This window comes from Centropristis striata, chromosome 21, assembly GCF_030273125.1.
Source record: "Centropristis striata isolate RG_2023a ecotype Rhode Island chromosome 21, C.striata_1.0, whole genome shotgun sequence".
NCBI classification, from domain to species: Eukaryota; Metazoa; Chordata; class Actinopteri; order Perciformes; family Serranidae; genus Centropristis; species Centropristis striata.
The window spans coordinates 23291323-23311780 of record NC_081537.1 but is presented as its reverse complement, the minus strand read 5'-3'; the positions used below and the strand labels follow the sequence as shown (position 1 = coordinate 23311780).

The 20458-nt window shown below is 36.3% G+C and overlaps 1 protein-coding gene across 2 annotated transcripts; it reads left to right on the top strand.

The window, feature by feature from the left end:
• Window positions 1–732: 732 nt before the first annotated feature.
• On the top strand, window positions 733–20240 carry acsl5 (acyl-CoA synthetase long chain family member 5). Of its 2 annotated transcripts, XM_059324401.1 has the most exons (22): window positions 733–797; window positions 4318–4403; window positions 6501–6666; window positions 6748–6859; window positions 7503–7567; window positions 7646–7747; window positions 7815–7914; window positions 11692–11870; window positions 11954–11986; window positions 12070–12121; window positions 12954–13027; window positions 13109–13186; window positions 13267–13401; window positions 14290–14424; window positions 14518–14613; window positions 14727–14799; window positions 15681–15769; window positions 16639–16755; window positions 17818–17961; window positions 18048–18149; window positions 19047–19118; window positions 20087–20240. In XM_059324401.1, the coding sequence occupies exons 3-22, from the start codon at window positions 6511–6513 to the stop codon at window positions 20222–20224; spliced, it is 2052 nt and encodes a 683-aa protein (XP_059180384.1). In that variant the 5' UTR covers window positions 733–797; window positions 4318–4403; window positions 6501–6510; the 3' UTR covers window positions 20225–20240. The 2 variants fall into 2 exon arrangements, with proteins under 2 accessions (XP_059180384.1, XP_059180385.1); XM_059324402.1 differs by lacking the exon at window positions 733–797 and having other exon boundaries at window positions 4310–4403.
• Window positions 20241–20458: the final 218 nt, after the last annotated feature.

The window sequence follows — 20458 nt, the reverse complement described above, 5'->3', positions numbered from 1 at the left end:
CTGAAGTGTAGATTTCTGGATCTACTACTACTACTTTTATTAGGGAAATTCTTTACATATATACATTGTGTTATATATATTGTGTTTTCATATATGTACATGCAAATGAGGTTCTATCTAATGCTATCTTTCATGAATTTAGGTGAAGTCTGCAGACGCGAAATAGACAAAATGTGGTAAAACTTAATTTTATTTTAGATGTTTTGAAATCTCCCCCCTTTGAGGAAGCTTTTTTTTTTTAGCTTCATTGTATCGTAAATGCAATTGTAAAGACACTACAGAAGAATAGGGTAAAAAAATAATACTAATAAAATAAAATAATACTAATAGATATACATTAAACAGTAAAGTTTTCTGAAATGTAAAGTTTAAATATTAATATCAATTTCAGGAAAATCTGCAGATGCAAAATGTAGTAAATGTGTTTTCTTTCCACTAATCTTGAAGAAGACGTGTTATGGAAGCAAAATGGTGCAAAATCTTAAAATTGTGCATGAAAAAAACAATGTTTATGATGCCTAAAAGAATGTGTTGGCTAATTTAATTAAGACGGATAGAAAATCTGCAGGTGAGAAGTGTGCTGCTCCTCCTGGGAGAGCCACATGAGGCAGGTTGAGCCTTGCTCGCTGCAGAGAGAACTTCACACACCTGTGTGCACGTTAAGGTGCTAATGACCACAGGTGTGCAGGTCATGCATTAGTGGTGTTTCTGGCTTCAGCAGCTGCTTTTTCTTTTTCCTCCCTCCCCAGGAGATCTGTGCTCAGCCTGGCCCCAGCCCACTCCGCTAATCCCACCAGGTAACCTCAAAGCTTCTCCTAATGAACCTTTAGCTGCAGATCGCTGTCCTGCACAAACCAACCAGCCACACAGCACTGAGTGAATACATAAAGCCTCACTGTAGTTCATATATATATGTTTTATGTATGTCACCCAGTTTATATAATCAGACTTAAAAACAAAAGCATTTGTCTGAGAGCTTGAGGACAAAGAGCCATGTTGAAAGAACAACTCCAACAGATTTTCAACAAAGTTTTCTCATATTTTGAATTCAAGCACAAACACAATGGCATGCACGGGTTTCTACTAATGGAGACGTTATTTGTATTGATGTCGAACTTTTGCCTTCAGGGAGATGTTATAGAAAGCACATAATAGAAATCTGGACAAAAGAAGTCTTTTGTCCCAAGTGTTGCCAAGGTTGTGAACGAAGCTTTTCTCCGGTCGGTGAGCTGCTTCTCATCCTGAGGAGAGATTTGATTACACAGTTTTCTTGAGTTGTGTATGTAAGTGCTCGTGGTTTCTGGATAAAAAAAAAATACTTTTGTTAGGGAAATTCTTTACATTTATACATTTTGTGTATTATTTAAATTTTCTGACATGTTAAATATACAAATGAGGCACTATCTAATGGTAAATTGAGTGAATTTAGAAGGAATCAGCAGACGCAAATAGACAAATTGTAGTAAAATTAAAACTTAAAAATTAAAAAGTAAAACTACATTGTATTTTAGATGTTTTGAAATTGTGCAAAATCTTAAAATTTTGTATGTTTGTCTCACCTATTTAACTAAAATATATAATTATAAAACTTCCTCAGTTGATTACTTTAAATGTTACAAGCATTTGTTGTATTGCAAGTTTTATGAAATGTATTGTTTAGGTTAGGTGAAAGTTTTCAGTTTTCTTGAGTTGTACTTTTACGATGTCTTGTCTTGTATACACTAGAGCTCAAAAGTTTGGGCTCACCCAGAAAATGTCTGTTTTTTCCCATGAAAACAAACACTGACAAGGGTAGAAAAAATCATTTTAACCTGCAGAAATCTCCAACTTTACCTCTAGACTCAGCTAGCCTGAGGAAGGATCATTTCACTTATTGTAAGTCGGTTTGGACAAAAGCGTCAGCTAAATGACATGTAATGTAATTTTAGTCCTTCTCAAATCAGCACAAAACAGTTTTCTGCACAGGTTTTAATGATCAATGAGCCTTTCAACACTATAAACGTGGATTAACACAATGTGCCACTGGAACACAGGACAATATATAAGAGATATTTAATGAGAAAATCAGCCGTTTCCACCTTTAATAGTCATTTACCACATTAACAATGTCTAGACTCTATGTCTGTTGTTTTCATTTAGAAAAAATGTCCTTATCTATACAAAATAAGGGCATTTCTAAGTGACTCCAAACTTTTGAGCGGTAGTGTATGTTTTTACAATTTGAAATATATGGATGGACCATTTCAGACTGTGAAACTGTGAAAAGCAAAAAAAACAACCTCCTACAAATTACATTTTATTATATTTTTTATTTATAATATATAATATAATTTTTATTTAACTTTATTCATGTTTTTTTTTTACTTTTTAAAAATATATATATTTTGTGATTTGTTTATGAAGCACTTTTTAACTCAGTTTTGAACGGTGTTATATAAAGTTATTTCTTTATATAGCACCTTTTTTTTAAAGTGCTTTAACTTTTCTTATCACTCGCAGTTCAGAAACAGTCTGCTTCACAAGTTTGTGACCTGAACAAAAGTAAATATTAAAAATCGACTACACAGATTAATCACGAGATGTAAAAACATATTTATTTTATTGAGGATGGTTTTAATGTTCAGTTTTTGAGTCAATTGTTGTGTTTGAGGCTGCACTTTTTGGAGAATTTTTCTGAAGAATCTTGTGCTGAAATGCTGCACTTATTAAAGCTGCTATAACTTCAACGCGCTGTGAGAGAATTGTGAGGTTTTGTTGTTGAAATGCGAGGACTTTGATCTCGATATACAGCAGATAACACGGTCGACCTTTCATCCGCTGCAGCAGCTTGGTCTTCTGCTGACACTCTCAGATAAAGTGTAAGTGATAACTCTTGGCTCTTGGGTTTTATGTTGTTATTTTCACTTTGCCGTGCCCTCAGACAGCCCTGTCCTGTCCCAACGTTATCTTTACTCTCCTCAAAGCCAACAGACTCCTTTGACAAAATCATTAATTTTACCTCACAGAACAGCGGAGTCGCTCGTCTGCCGCTGTTCTGTGTCTCCGTTTCTATTTTCATTTTACTGTAACGTTCCAGCCCGGAAGATCATGATTTATTTTATCAAAAAAAAAAAAAAAATGAAATGCATGAGTTTCCACTTTTTTGCGACACTTTATTTCCATCTTCAAGGGAAAATACTAGAAACTTAAATCTTGAGTAAATGTACATTATTACTTAATCAAGTTCTTGTACTTTACTTGTAAGTTTATACTTCTACTACACTGCATTTTGAGGCACATTTTTCGACAGCTTTAGTTACTTTTCAGGTCGAGATTTCACATAAAAAACATGGTAAATTAAAAGTGATTAGACACTAAAAATAAAACCTCATATACGACTAATATACACATACTATATTAGGAAGATTAAAAAAAAAGCTCCTTACATAAATGTATCAATAATAATAATAATAATACAATAATATATCCAAGGGAAAATACTAGTAACTTAAATGTTGAGTAAATGTACTTTTATTATTTACTCAACTACTGAACTGAAGTACAATTAAGAAGTACTTCACTTCTAGCTTTATACTTCTACTCCACTGCATTTAGCTGCCAGCTTTAGTTACTTTTCAGGTTGAAATTTAACTTGTGATTAGACATTTTTTTAATTAAACTTCATAAAAAGTATATTACGTTGTTAAAAATTGTGCTGACATAAATGCAGCAATAATTAATAATACTTTTAATCTATAAAACAATCTGATTGTGGTCATTCTGCAAAATAAGTACTTTTACTTTTTGATGCTTTAACTACATTTTGATACCTTTGTACTTTTCCTTCAGTAAGTTTTGGATGCAGGACTTTAACTGTAGTGGAGTCATTTCACAGTGTGGTATTAGTACTTTTACTGCAGTAAAGTATCTGAATACTGTACTTACTGTACAAAGTTATTGTTTCATTTTGTTAACATATTAGAGCCAAAAGTTTTTACACTCCATAAATCAGAAAATACTGTCCAAAAAGTCAATTTTAGCCATTTTTTAGGAATAAAATGTTGTATAAATCAGGCTATGAATGATAAATGAAAACCTTGCTGTAAAAACCTTCAGAGTAAATGTAGATAGGACTGAAACTGGGAAGTTTGGTGTATGTAAACTGTTAACTGCTTAAAATTTTGTCTTAATGGCATCAAACAACCAAAATCTTCTGAATTTCAACCTTAAGGCTGTTTCTTGTCTGTTTCTTTATCAGTGTTGGTTAGATTCAAAGTCCACTTGAACTCCGTCTGATTGTTTTTTTTATGACTTCTCATTCAGTGTTTCTCCCTTCAGAGCAGAGGACGGGGATCTGCTGCACTCACACTCACACCTGTGTGCCAACTGAGAGCAGAGTGGACACCTGAGTGGACCAGCAGCAGGTAGGAGAGAAGGGAGTTAATAATAATCGATTTCTGTCTAATGTGTTTTTAACAGTGGCCAAAACATTTCTATACACTCAGAGAAATTGTTTCAGGTTTACTCATTTTAATAACATAACATTTACATCTAACATAAAACAAAAAAAGTACACTTTATGTGATTAAATCAAATAAAACTGAGGTGAAAAGACTGTAAGAAATGCATGAAACTACTGTATCTAATTGAAATGAGTAAACCTGGCAAGTTATTTTAATTTTTATGACTTTCTGCAGCATGTGCATATTCTACATTATTTCACACAGCGTCAATAAAACAAGAAAAACAAAAGTTCAGAATATGGGAAACAATCAAAGATGCATAAAACTACAAAAATATAAGCAATAAAATACATGCAATGTATAATATAAATATTTTTATAGTACAAAAAAGTATAAGTATTAAAGAAAAGATATTTTGATATGTTATTAATGTTGTAGCTTGTAAACATGGATCATGGAATTTAAATTGCATTACTTTATATTCTTTTGGAAAGATTAAACTAATATGGTTAATATAATATACTTAGTGTATTTATATTGTGGCATAAATAATCTGAATGTGCAAAGTAACTAAATCACCTTTAAATAAATGTAGTTGCGTGAAAAAGACCAATATTAGTTTGTAAAAAGGTGAAATACAGTACAGTTCTGCATGTAAATGTATTTATTTAGGATAAATCTCTTCATGTAAACTTGATTTAACGTTTAATTTAAATCTCACCTCTGCAGAAGTAACAATAACTTTTATGTGAGTCATTATTTTCGCCACATTGATGTTTCACACTTGCGACATCCTTTACTTTCTGCCTCATTACGTCGACTTTAAACTGTTAATTGCAACACAAATGCCATAAAATGTGCAAGAGTCTTTAGTGTGTTCTCATAAAATAATAAACCTCGACCTCGCTGTGCTAAAGTCATGACACAGGTCACAAAACTGCCTCAAAGGTCCAGAGAAGTTCATGAATAATATGTTTAAAAAGCTGCATTAGTTTCACCTTCTGACCTGCTTTTGATCAGCTTCAGTTTCACAGTGAGTGTAAATAATCAGAGGCTGCTATCACGGTGTCTCTGAGGGCTTCCACTCTATCTTGAGTGATTATCAATAACTGTTTTACAAGCGGTGTTGACTTTGACCTCAAGTTATTACAGAGACAATATAAAGAGCAGCAGCGAGGAGAGATCAATGCATAACAGGAATCTATAGTTTAAAGCAGATAGTCTCTTTGCAGCCAAGGACTTCTCACAAGACCGAGAATATATCAGAGATCCTTCATGCATTTCCTTCAAAATAAATCTGATGTAGCCTACAGTCATGGAAAAAATGATTAGATCACCTCTTTTCTTCATTTTCTTGTTCATTTCAATGGCTGGTACAACTAAAGGTACATTCGTTTGGACAAATATAATGATAACAACAAAAATAGCTGATATCTAGAAATTTTCCAGGGTTTTCTTGATAATAATCTATCACAGGGCACAGTGCTACTGGACATTGGCCCTTCACAAGGTGTACCTAAAATATTTCAGACACTGCGATGACCGAAACAGCAACAAGAAAAATGAAAAAGGATGTAGTGCTGAGCAAACCCAAGATGCAGAGATACTATGAAGCCTTTTGTAAAAAAAAAAAAAATCAAAATATAGTCAGAAAAAACTATTAGACACCACCCTTTTTCTTAAATTTCTTGTTTATTTTAATGCCTGGCACAACTAAAGGTACATTTGTTTGGACAAATATAATGATAAGAACAAAAATAGCTGATATCTAGAAATTTTCCAGGGTTTTCTTGATAATAACCTATCACAGGGCTGACACATAGAGACAGACAATTACGCTCTCATTCACTCCTACGGGCAATTTAGAGTCACCAATTAAACCTAAGCTGTGGAAGTATAATTCATGTGTGATATCGTGGAGCTTTGAGGAAGCAACAGAGTCGTCAGAATGAAGCTGAAACTGTTTCATAAGCAGTTAAATTCTCCTTGTAGCTTTAAATGTGTTGTTCAGGAGTTTCAGGCTGAAAGTGCTACATGACTACATCTTGTTTCCTGCAGACCGTGCACCATGGACTTCCTGCTCCAGGTGCTGTTCTCTCCCCTCCCGACCACGGCCATCATCTCGCTGTTCGCCCTCGCCGCCGCCGCCCTCGTCTACCTGAACACACGACCCAGCCCGCTGCGCAGCGGCGTCGACCTCAAGAAGCAGTCTCTGGGCATCAAGGTAATGGGAGGGAGAGAGGTTTATCAGTTAATGGTTAATTAAGTTAATGGTTCTCTTACTGACTGAGCTCTGTGTCCTCAGGATGGAGCGAGGAAGACCGCGCTGCTCGCCGACAACAACAACCTGACGTCGTATTACCACAAAGACGCCAAGACGCTCTACGAAGTCTTTCAGAGGGGCCTGAAGGTTTCAGGTGACTCCTTTAATGTCTCTTCTGCATGCTACCAGACTTCTGTTAGTGTTTCTTCTGTATACTAGACTTTCCCGTTGTCACCTGCAAACAGTTCCAATAAAAACTTTCACCACCAAAGAAGACCACACAAATACAGATCTGAGTTCCGAAGAGTCTGATGCATGTTGAGGAGCTGAGGTGATGGAGGAGAGTCGACAATCTGAGTGTAACTTTTGAGCAATGGTGTATTTATGTAACTTTTTACTTTTTTTTAAGATTTTCTGATGTAATGATTTCTTATTTGGATCCCAGGAAGGGAGCTGCGACCTTTGTAGTGGCTAATCGGAATCCAAATAAACTTTAGTGCACAAATACTTTTTCTTGCAATGTTAACCAAATGTAAAATAATTCTTACCTATCCCATGATTTGGATCAACTCCAAAGTTTCCTGGGTTTTCCTGGACGATGCTTGATGCTTTCAAGTTTTGTGAAAATCAAGTCTGCAGTTTTTTTTGTCGTCCTGCTGCCAAACTGAAAACATAAATCGTCCAAAATATTAATATCAATGAAATAAGGTTTAATACATTTTCTGTTGTACATCTGGATGTCTCGCTGTGAAGTTGTTACTATAAATTCAGGATGTATGACGTGTTATTATCTGCAGGAAACGGGCCGTGTTTGGGCTTCAGGAAACCAGGGAAGCCGTACCAGTGGCTGAAGTACAGACAGGTAAAACCACGGTTAAAAACATGTTAAAGACGACCTGCTGTGACCTCCCGCTGACCTTTCCTCCACTTGTTCCTGCAGGTGTCTGACCGAGCGGAGCAGCTAGGCTCAGGGCTGCTCTTCAAAGGCCTCAAGCCGAACTCGGACACTTTTATTGGCATCTTTGCTCAGAACAGACCCGAGGTGAGTGTTGATGTCTTGGCACTTTTTTTTAATACTTGAACATGATTTTAAAGCTGTCTCTGTTTAGTGGATTATTGGCGAGCTGGCCTGCTACACCTACTCCATGGTGGCGGTCCCCCTGTACGACACCCTGGGCCCCGAAGCTCTGGTGTTCATTATCGACAGAGGTAATTGGAGCTTCTCTCACACTCTTAATGCTGCTAATTACAGAGTCCAGTAACTCAGTCCCAGCAGGGATCTGTGTCGAGCGAGCTCTAATCTCTTCTCACCTATTAACCACACCCGCCCCTCCAACCTGTCTGCTTCTGATTACGTGATTCACATCTGGAGAATTTATCACAAGGCCAAGAGCAAGATTATTACAGTAGGTCTGCTGATAAATCCTGTTATTACCTGTACTAAAACTAAAACATCAACAGATTCACCGCGAATCAATGCATTTTCTTGCATCATAATCATGAATGGGTTACTGAACTTGCTTGTCCTGCAGGGAAACAGAGACCTTCTGCTATAAAATGTCATACAAAGAGACAGATACCGACCATCAAGGGATGCAAAATGACTGCAAAGGAACATAAAGTGGCAACAAAGAGATTAAAACAACTACAAATGCAAATGCAATGCAAAATGCTGAGAAATGGACAAACAACCAGTTTAATCACTTAACCCATTAAGGCCTAAAGCGCCTGGAAAAAAATGCCTGGAAAACCTATGGGCGATTTTCAAATGGCACCCTAAAACCTGAAGTTTTTCTGGAAATTCAACACCTACTAAATAATAGATTTTTCAGCCTCTGTAGCAGATAAAAATGAAATTCAAAAAGTATTTGAGAGCTTATACCCGTGGCTTTCATACGAAAGCGTTTACGTTTATTTGTCCAAACCTTCAATACATTTTTTTTAAAAATCAACAAACTCAGCAAATGTTACATTTGTCTGAATAAAAAAATCCTATGCATAATACTAATACATGCCCATTAGCAAGATGCAAACATGATATGACCATTGGAAGAAATAGACATAGTTCTCATTAGCCTACTCTAATAAAAAAATGTTTTATCATAATAATAATAAATAATAATAATACATTTTATATATTGCACTTTTCAGGGTACTCAACGACGCATAAAGTAATATAAGACATAAACAGTCATGATTTCTTATATCATCATCACAATAAATTAGCCTATTATTATTATTAATATTAATATATTATTAATAATATTATCTCCAGATGGCCACAAATCTGTCTGTTCTTTGGTGAAAATATGTCGTCTAAAAACATATTCCTCATTCATAAATGCCGGTCGATTGGTTCCGAGGGTTCAAAGTCCGGATCAGCAATTAAATGATCGGCGCTGTTTTCATATTCCGTCACTTACTGCTGAGCTCCTCCGCTATAGTCGTCTTCCTCCATGATTTATAAGTTCTGGAAAAGTCCGATGTTGCATTGCGACACTCCCGCATGTATTCTGATCATGTTCTGATGCATTTCATTGGCCAGGGGACCGATAATAGGTGGAAAAAAATACAAATACAACAAAATGACATATCCGCTGTCCCGGCCCTTAGATTGACGCAACAGCGCTCCCGGCTTTAATGGTAGAAATGCGGTAATGCTTTCCCGGCGTCAATGGGTTAAAACGACTGCAGAGAGTCAACTGCAAAGACATTTATAAGGACCGTAAAGAGATTCAAAAAGGCTACGAAGACACGCTGACAAAAACAAGTACAAAGAGACTTGAAAGGACTACAAATGAACACAAGACCAGTACAGAAACTCAAAACCAGAGATGTGTAACTACTACAGAGGCCTTCTGCTACAAAATGTCACACAAAGAGACACATATTGACCGACAAAAGCGATCACAAAGATGCCCAAAACAACAAAGAGATGCAAAATGACTAGAAATGGACACAAAACCTGTATAATGAATCATAGAGACTCAAACAGACTACAAACAAAATGACTAAATGGATCAAAAGATGCACACAAAGAGACTCAAAATGACTACAAATGGACACAAAATCAGTACAAGAAACTCAAAACCAATGATGTGTAACAACTACAGAGGCCTTCTGCAAAATGTACTACAAATGACATGATTTGTTGTTGCTGTGGTTTGAAGTGGAGAAGTGACGTGCACACAAGCTTATTCAATGAAGAAGAATGAAGAATACAGAACAGGAGATCTTATATTGTTGTGGCTCAGGGCCACACTTTTTTTCTACTTTGAAGGCTCCTAAAGCTTAACAACAGTTTCAAGTTCCTGAGTTCTTTCATGATCAGCATGATCCTGTTCCTGAAATACACACAGACCTCAGTGTTACATTTGTGCTGAGTCCAACAGTTGCATGTTGTAGGATCATGAAAAAAGCTTCCTAACACAAGTACAAAAAGACAGTCTAGACTAGAAAGAGACCAAAACAACTCATAACCGCTGCAAAGCAATTTTAAAAGGACTGCAAAAAGACCAGATTTACTACGAGACTCTGTTGACCACAGTTGTGGAGAGACCCAGAAAAGCTACAAACGATGATGCAAGAAGATACGGAAGCGAATTGCATTCACTGGATAAAAAAAAATAGATACCTTATCTCATAATTACGAGATCTTTTCTCATAATTACGAGATCTTTTCTCGTAATTATGAGATCCTGATCTCGTAATTATGAGATCAGGATCTCATAATTACGAGATCAAAAGCGAGAGTCCCCCTTACGGGTGACAGCGTGAGATGCATGCACAATACAGACGAACAGTGTCTGCTAAGAAGCACCAATCCTAACAGGTAGCATATCAAAATGATGGGGAGAAACTCAGCTAAAAGCCGCTACCAAGCATTGCCACCCAAACGAAACATAGTTCAATCCCGACGAAATTATATGGGCATGTAACAAAAACACGAAAACGGGGCATGTTAACTTTAGTGCTTCTGCTACTTTCACCACTTCACCCAAACCACACACTGCACGTCAGACTGGGCTTTCCGCCTGAACAGTCCTAACGACTTGAGATGCCTGCGCAGTGTTGACATACTAATATTAATACCATCCTCATTTCTAAGAAACATCAGTACTTCCCAGTGTCTCAAACCGAGAAGGTAGTAGTAGCAGATTAACTGCGATAGCGCCATCATTGCCACTGAGACAGGATTTACAGACGTTTCCTTTTTCTTTATCTTACGAGGATCTCATAATTACGAGAAAAGATCTCGTAATTATGAGAAAAGATCTGGTAATTATGAGATAAGGTGTCTATTTTTTTTTTATCCAGTGAATGCAATGTGCTTCCGTAAGAAGATGCAAAGAGGCGAGAATCGATCCAAAGGGACTTAAAACAATTACAGAGATTAAAAAAAGCTGCAAAGTCACACACAGAGACTCAAAACAACTAGACAGGGATCAGAATTGGACACAAAATGACTGCAAAAAGACCAGAATGACTACATGGAGACTCAAAAAAGTTGTGAAGAGACTCAAAGGCTACAAAAACACAAAAACAAAACAAAGACAAAACAAGAACAAAGAGACTCGAAAGGAGTACAAACACACAGACTACGAAGATGCAAAACAGATCCAAAGACAGAGACTCAAAATAACTACAGAGATGCAAAAAAGCTGCAAAGACACACACAGAACCAAAATGACCAAAAAGTCACAAAACCAGAGATCTGTAACGATTACAAAGACCCATTTTTAATGTTTTTCCTTTTAGCTCTTTGCTTATTTGCTTTTAAAATGTGCACTATTGGATGATTTGCCAGACAATTATTCATAAACAATCTATTGTTGACACACGTGACATAAACATGCATTCATACATAAACACATACAACCTACTGGCACAGATACAGACAACTATAAAATCTGTGTTTCTTGCACCTGAACCAACGTTTATAAAGCCAGTTTAAGTGTTAATGCAGCTGAAATGTTCTTTGTTCAGCTGAGATCTCCACAGTAATCTGTGACAACCAAAAGAAAGCAGAAACTCTGCTGCAGAACCTGGAGAAGGGCCAGACTCCAGTCCTGAAAACCATCGTGATCATGGACCCGTTCAGCCCTGAGCTGGTGGAGCGAGGAGCCCAGTGTGGCGTGGAGGTGGTGCTGCTGCAGGACCTGGAGGTAATGCACGCTCAAACTACACTGTTTACTGTTGGAAGAAGCTCCTACATGATCTAAAACATGCTTGTTTTGTGTCTCTGCAGGCTCTGGGCAAGAGTAATCTTCAAAAGCCAATTGTAAGTTTCATTCCGATACATTCCATAATCCATTTTCTTGAGCTGAAACAAGCTGTTGTGATGATCTCGTTTTCCCCCGACAGCCTCCGAAGCCAGACGACCTCAGCATTGTTTGCTTCACCAGTGGCACCACAGGTAATCATTCTGTTTCATAACCGTAAGAAGAGAATAATCCTCTGCTGCAGGAGGTTTCAATCAAACATGTGGTGGCACAGAATGCAACATGGGCCACTCTGGTCCTGACTGAAACAATTTAACAACTATTAGATGAATTCTCAGAAAATCTTATGCAGACGTTCATGATTCCCAGAAGATAAATCCCCCAAAACTTTCATCAAACTTCTGCTGTAGTGCCTCCATGATGTTAATATTTCAACAACTATTAAATGATTGCACAGTAACCTGACATTATCTTGCACATTGCTCATATAAATGCGAACTTGCACATTGCAGCACTCCTTCATTTAAAAAGAAAACTCACATATTTTTTCTCCTATTTATGTTATAGATCCATTACACACTGAACAAAACATTCCATGTCTTCATTTATTTAATTTATTCTTATTGTGATGATTATGGCTTACATTTAATGAAGACCTAAAATGTTTTTTTTTTTTTTTTAAAGATATTTTTTGGGCATTTTGTAGCTTTATTGAGAGAGAGAGATATTGAGAGTGAAAGGGGAGACAGAGGGGAAGACATGCGGGAAAGGGCTCCGAGCCGGATTCGAACCCGGGCCGCCCGCTTACGAGGACTGGGCCTCTGTGGTACCAGGTGTGCCACCGGGAACGCCCCCTGAAGACCTAAAATTTAGTGTCTCAAAAAAAATTTGAACTTTGCAATTGTAACAATTACTTCCTAGGCAGCGCACACGTGCACAAAATGAAGCTAATCTTTTTTTTAACTTGGTTCAAATCACTTTTCATTCTAAAAATAAAAGTTAAAATATTTCTCTTCTCTTCCTCAGGAAACCCGAAGGGAGCGATGCTGACTCATGAGAACGTGGTCTCTGACGCTGCAGGAGTCATCAAATGCTTTGAGGTGCGTTTAATACCCATTAAATTATTTTACATTCACTATTATTAAGTGTTATTACTAACTGCTCCTCTGTCTGTCCCTCAGTCTGCTGTGGTCCCGTCCACTGAGGACATCTCCATCTCCTTCCTGCCGTTAGCTCACATGTTCGAGAGAGTCGTGCAGGTGAGATTCCTTTTACAAACAATTAATTCATGCATTTAAAATGAGACTAAAGAAGGATTCTTGGGGTTAATATCGTGCAGACGGTGATGTACGGAGCCGGAGCGAAGGTTGGATTCTTCCAGGGAGACATCAGACTTCTGCCTGACGACATGAAAACTCTGAAGCCGACCATCTTCCCCGTCGTGCCTCGACTCCTGAACCGCGTCTACGACAAAGTCAGTATTTTTATACAGTCTATAGTAAACACCAGCAGAGGAAGTGCTTACTCAAGCTGCGTTCAGTCTTTTCTTTACATGCTTCAGTTTCTTTATGAATGGAGATGTTTGAAAACAAAGAAAAAAAAAATATTAATAATAATAATAATAATAATAATAATAATAAATATATATATATAGAGATTTTTTTTATTTTTTTAATTTTTTTATTTTAAAAGATTTAATGGTTCCACTTTCACAAATGTAAAGATTTGCGGCTTTTTGTTTAATTATTTTAATTAATAAAAACATAAAAATAAAGACTACTACTACGATTTTAAGAATAGGAAGAATAAATAGAATAATTTTAATAACAAGAATAATTGGCGTAAGAATAACTGGGATAAGAATAATTGTCATAATAAATGAGAATAATTGTAATAAAACTTGTTTCAATGATTGGAATAATAAATAAGAATAATTGGAATAATAACAATAATGGAAAAAATAAATAACAATAATTGAAATTATAAATAAGACTAATTGGAATAATAAGAATTATTGGAATAATATATTTGAATAATTAAAAAAATTAAGAATAATTGAATAAAAAAGAATAATTGTAATGATACATAAGAATAATTGCAATAATAAAAATAACTGAAATAATTTTAACAACACATAAGAATAATTGGAAAAAGAAAAATAATGAATAATTTTAATAATACATAAGAATAATTGGAATAATAATTTAAAATAAAATATAAATATATTTTAGTATTTTTGGACAAAGCAAACATTGTAAAGCTGTCACTCAGAATATTAGCAAACCAAACAATCAGTGGATTAATGTATAGAATAATAAGCAGATTTTGATCCAAACCTCTGTGCGTGCGCGTGTGTCCTCAGGTTCAGAGCGGAGCCGCGTCCCCCTTTAAGAAACGGCTGCTGAACTTCGCTCTGGATCGGAAGTTTGCTGAAGTGAAGCAGGGAATCATCAGGAACAACAGCATCTGGGACAAACTCATCTTCCACAAAGTCCAGGTACAGAACAAACACCCGCTTCTGTCACAACAAACAGCTGATTATTATAAAAACATCAAACCTCTGAATGTAAAACCTGCTGACTGCCTGCAGGAGTCTCTGGGGGGACGGGTCCGGGTCATGGTGACGGGGGCGGCGCCCATCTCTCCGTCTGTGCTCAACTTCCTCAGAGCCTCGCTGGGCTGCCAGGTAACAAACATTATTTCAGGGAGGAAAACAGTGTGTACGTGGTGCTGAAAGTGTCCTGATAACCTGTGTGTGTGTGTGTGTGTGTGTGTGTGTGTGTGTGTGTGATTCTTCAGATCTTTGAGGCGTACGGTCAGACAGAGTGCACCGCCGGCTGTACCTTCACTGCGCCGGGAGACGCCACCTCAGGTGACCTCACCTGGCCCACATTTAATGCTTTAAAACAGTAAAAACCTGCCACATAAACAGAGCTGAAAGGTCCTCTGTCTGCTACTGCACAAGGATATATTATACGATAAATACTTGGACAACACAGTTTTAATGTATATCAGCGGTTCCCAAAGTTTTTTAGCCGTGCACCCCCTTCTATGTCCCAACCGGGTTGACACACCCCCAATCCCCCACACCTTCAAAAAAACCAAAATGCAATAAGGTTTTTTATAGCCATATTAAAGGCAGCATGTTTAATCATGCTCAAATGACCAGAACACACGTATAATAAAATAATCATGATCACAACAATGCGCTATCGTATTTGAATTAATCTGAAACACTGACACATTTTCAATATAATGCAACAAAGTTATGCGCAAGCTTCCACAGAGCAAAGAGGATGATGACAGGCTCAGGATCAGAGGCAGAAAGCAGATAAGTTTGGGAAAATGTTATAATATTTTGAACGTTGAACAAAAATTGCAGCAAGTTTAAATGAGCATGGAGCTGAACAACCACGTCATAACACAGGTTGCAAAAATGGAAGAAGATAACTTCTACGCTTCATTTTAAGATGAAGTGCATTTTGAATAGCCTGCATTTATTGATTCATTTTATACAGTTTTTGATTTTACAAAGGAAATGTTTATTTACACGTCTTTATTGTGTGGGTGAAAAAATGTAATTGTGTAATTATTAGGCTGCCATTACATTTTTCATCTCACGGCCCTCTAGAGGCAGCTGATGCACCCCTGGGGGTCCACGCACCACCCTTTGGGAATCCCTGATGTAGATTAATTTCAGTTTTGATAAACACTGTAGATGGTAAATTATTATGCATCTGTGAATGTTTTCAGGTCACGTCGGGGCGCCGCTGCCTTGTAACTTTGTGAAGCTGGTGGATGTTGAAGAAATGAACTATTTCGCTTCAAATGGAGAAGGAGAGGTGAGAGGAAGGAAGCTGGAGGAGGATAAAAATATAAAAAAAGGATATAAATACAATTATTTTTATTGTTGATTTCTATGAGCTAACAGAGTAAAAAATTATTGAAGATTTTATATTTGAGCTTGTGTATTGTTGTTTAATTGGGTTTTTTACATTTATTTTTCATTTTCTTTTTATTTTAATTTAAGGTTTTATTCAATTATGACTACTTTTTTATGTTATTTGACCTAGTCTGTTATCAATAATGTTGTTTAACTATTTTAAATTCATTCAATATAATTTTCTTATAAATTTTTTTTGTTCAATTATTACGACTATTATTATTTGACCTTGTCTATTATAATTAATGTTACTTTTAAATGTAATACTTTTTAATTAATTTATTATTTTCTGATTTAGTTAATTTATATATTTATATTTATTATTGATTTTATTTTTTATTCAATTATTATGACTACTTTTTTATATTATTTGACTGTCTATTATCATTAATGTTATTGTTTAATTATTTTAAATTAATTTAATATAATTTATTTTCTTTATTTATTTAAATTTTCTATTCAATTAATATACTACTTTAATATACTTATATATATAATATAATACTTTTATTACATTGTTTGACCTTGTCTATTATCGTTAGTTATTGTTTGATTATTTTAAATGTTTTTAGTATAATTTATTTTCTTTTAATGGTGTTTGTATTCATTTATTACAACTACTTTTATTTGAGAAAATCAGGCTCTAAAATAACTTGATGGTTCTGAAGTTCTGAATCATATTCTACATACATATATTACACATCGTGAAATAAAATGCAGAGGGTAGCAATATTAACTGGCTGTGATACTGTTGGTTTGTCCTTTCAGGTTTGTATTAAAGGCAGAAATGTATTCAAGGGGTACCTGAAGGACCCGGAGAAGACTGCCGAGGCGTTGGATGAAGACGGATGGCTCCACACCGGAGACATCGGAAAATGGCTTCCGGTAAATAACAGAACACATACAATAAGAGAAGGCCAAGTACTCTTTTCTTTCTTTGTGCTTCATGTTTATGAGCCGACTGAGTAAATAAAACCACAAACTCATGAAAGGGAAGAATGAAGATTGCGGTCGGAGCCTCGGGTCAGATGCAGGTCGTTGATAAGTTCAGTGGAACTAAAGAGTTTCATAACTGGAAAAAGGTTTAGAGAAATGGAGATTTTTTTTCTCCCAGGCAGGGCTGGTAAGTAAAGGAATACAAGTTATGTATTTAAAATGTAAGAAACTTAAATTAGATTGATGGTATTCTGCCTATTACTTGTAGGAATCACTTTATACCTTTTTTATTTGATCAAAGATTCATGCTTTTTGCACAAACAGGTTTTTAAAAATGTGCAATAGTTTTTTTGAGACTAGACTAGCAACCACTTGATGGAAGCTGCAGACAAAAGCAGAATACATTCCAGTACCCCTGCCACATAACGGCTTGAAAATATAAAAATTCAAAAAACATTTCTGCTAACAGGGTCAGGACAGGTTGCAAGATTTTGATGCAGTGCAAGCATAACTTTCAATATTCTGTCTAAAAGCAAGTATTTACTGAATTCAGATTGACAGTTAAACAGGTGAGCTGGAGGAAAAACAGTATTAAGAAAACTACCTTATTTGCTTTTATTGTATTTATTCAATCAGTACTACTACTTTTATTTGGGGGTTAATAACACTAATATTTTTGTAATTAGGTTTGGTTCCCATTATTTGGAGGCTAAAGTAAACAGAAAGTACAGTAACTTTACCATGGATTTGACACAATTAACATTAAGAGTCTGCAGAATTGAGTCATTCCTGTTTGTAGATTAGCTGCTAATTTTCAAACCTTTTATCTCTGGATTACTTTAATACTGAAGAAAACTTAAAACACGATGATTCTCAGGCAAGTTCTGAACTATAAGGGCCTTTTTTTTTCCTACGATTATATTCATTTTTATTCCAAAAGTATCATACTTTAAAAACATATTTTCAGTATCCATTTGTGACCTTCTTGACGCTGCTTCTTTTTTCCAACAGAGTGGCGTTCTGAAGATCATCGACCGGAAGAAGAACATCTTTAAGCTAGCTCAGGGCGAGTACATCGCGCCGGAGAAGATCGAGAACGTGTACGTGCGCAGCGGGCCGGTGGCTCAGGTGTTCGTGCACGGAGACAGTCTGCAGGTACAACCAGCGTCTCTGCAGAACAAACAGTCGGTACACTCTTCTCTCTCTCTCTGTCTGATGATCTGACTCCCTCTGTGCCTCAGTCCTGCCTGATCGCCGTCGTGGTGCCCGATCCAGACGTCCTGCCGGGTTTTGCGAAGGATCTCGGCTGTCACGGCTCTGTGGAAGAACTCTGCAAAAACACAGTAAAGTTTCTGTCTCCTGTCTCCTCACACCTGTGTGCAGGGAGAACTTTCTCTCTCTCATGGTGCAGAAAACAAACAAACTTCTGGCAGAAAATCTGGGCTCACTAGGATACAGCACAGTGTGGAGAAGGGCTCAAATATTTCACTCAAAAGTAGAAATACTACAGTTAGTTTTGCATCAAAACTGTACAATAAAGCACAAAAAGTAAGATGCATGCAAAGTGTGAATATTGATATATAATTGGATCATAATTTTTAATGCATGACTATTTTAACACTAATGTTGCAGCTGGTAAATGTGGAGCTCACTTTAAATCAAATGGAGCTGCAACATTTTAACTAACAAAGTAGTCAACTATTTTAATTAAGGCAAAAACATTTGAAAAATGTTGTTTTTAAGCCTAAAATTGCAATTTTTGTATCATATTGCACTGAATTTCATGAACAAAACAAGACATTTAAAGATCTGACTTTAAGAAACTTTTTTGTGAAAATGATTGGATAAATCTAGAAAATAATCTCTACATTTAATCGATAATGAGAAATAATTACTTGCAGCCTTGCTTTATAATTTGCTGGGCAGTTAATGAGAATCACTAAAGTCACAACAGTAAAATACATGAAGTGGTGAAGTAAAAAGAGAATATTCAAAGATGGTATTTGCTTCCAAATTTTTGTGGAGTTGAAGTTTAAAGTTGCAGGAAATGGAAATAATCCAGCAAAAAGTACAAGTACATCATATTTGTACTTGAGTAAATGTGTTCAGCTACTTTCCACCACAAGTCCTGTTTGCTTTCTGCAAAACTCAAAGCATGAAAAAAAAAAATTGTAAGTAAAGTCAGTTTTATTGGACTACTTCTTGCAATGATGACCTTTTTTTCTTTCTTTTTTTTAAAGGCCATTAAGAAAGCCATTCTCTCAGAAATGACCAAACTGGGCCGAGAAGCAGGACTCAAGTCGTTCGAGCAGGTAACGAATCATCACAAATTCTCTAAATGAAGCTTTTACTGTGCTGCACTAATGAGGAGAAATGTGCAAGCTCAAGAATAAGGAACAAGTGTTACATCATCAATAGAAGAGAGAAAGAAGATGAAGGCACTTTAACTTTGGATTGTCTTGAAAGGAAAGTTGCATTATACTGTTGTTGTATGCATGCATCTGCTCTCCTCAAAGTTTTGTAATTGCATTTTATATTTTTTCCCAGACAATACAGGTGCATCTCAATACATTATAATATGATGGAAGAATCCATTTCCGTAGTTCAAGTCAAACAGCCCCAACCAAGTATTGAGTCATATAGATGGACATACTTTTGAGAGGCCAACATTTCCATATTAAACATACTTTTTAAAATTGGTCTTTTGTAATATTTTTTGAGACACGGAATTCTAGGTATTTATTTAATGTAAGCTATAACCATTATAATTAGAAGAAATAAGATATATTAAGGCATGAAATGTTTCATTCTGTGTGTAATGGATCTATATAATGTGTTATTTCCACTTTTTGAATGAAATTACTGACATAAATAAACTTTTCTATGATATTCTAATTTATTGAGATGCACCTGTATAATATTTTGTGTCGAGCTTTGCATGCATCTGCTGTCCTATCTGCTGATTCTTGCAAAATGTTATCAATTTTGACAACTTTTTAAAGTAACTCAGCACCTAAGAAACCTCTGGGAGTTTATCAGCATCTCTGCTGCTGCACACTCAGCATGACTCAGCTCTCCATCTAGTGGTGGAAATGAGCCGTTTCTGTTCAAAGAAAAGTCCTGAGGTGACACCAAGGCAAAGCAAAACCAGAATTCCCCTCCAGTCTGTCCTCTGCCTCCACTATCTCATCAGCCCCAAAGACTTAATTTAAACTGCTTCTTCATGCTTTTTCAGTTTGCATCTTGAACTGAATCTCTTCTGTCTCTCTCTGTGCTGCAGGTGAAGGACTTGTACGTGCACCCGGAGCAGTTCACCATCGAGAACGGCCTGCTGACTCCGACTCTGAAGGCCAAGAGAGCCGAGCTCAAAGCTCTCTTCCAGCCACAGATCGAGAAACTGTACGCCGACCTACAATAAATTAAATCAAACTACACCTTCTTCCTTTTTTTTGTCTTTTTATTAAACTGTTCAGCTTTGGTGCTGCAGCTTTTCCACTCTAAAGTTCTGCTGAGTGTTTGGGTCACATGAGACGTCGAGTTCTGTTAAACTCGTCTTGGTGCAGAAAAACTGTTGCATCCTGAGGTTATCTGGACGCTGCACAGACTCTCTGGCTGAAACCACCATGAGGGGATCAACGTTCAGTCCCAGCTG

Coding starts and splice junctions, on each gene's coding strand:
- acsl5 (XM_059324401.1), top strand. CDS start 6,511: ATGGACTTCCTGCTCCAGGTGCTGTTCTCTCCCCTCCCGACCACGGCC. Junction 14,614..14,726: donor GAGCCTCGCTGGGCTGCCAG/GTAACAAACATT, acceptor GTGATTCTTCAG/ATCTTTGAGGCGTACGGTCA. Junction 17,962..18,047: donor TGCACGGAGACAGTCTGCAG/GTACAACCAGCG, acceptor TCTGTGCCTCAG/TCCTGCCTGATCGCCGTCGT.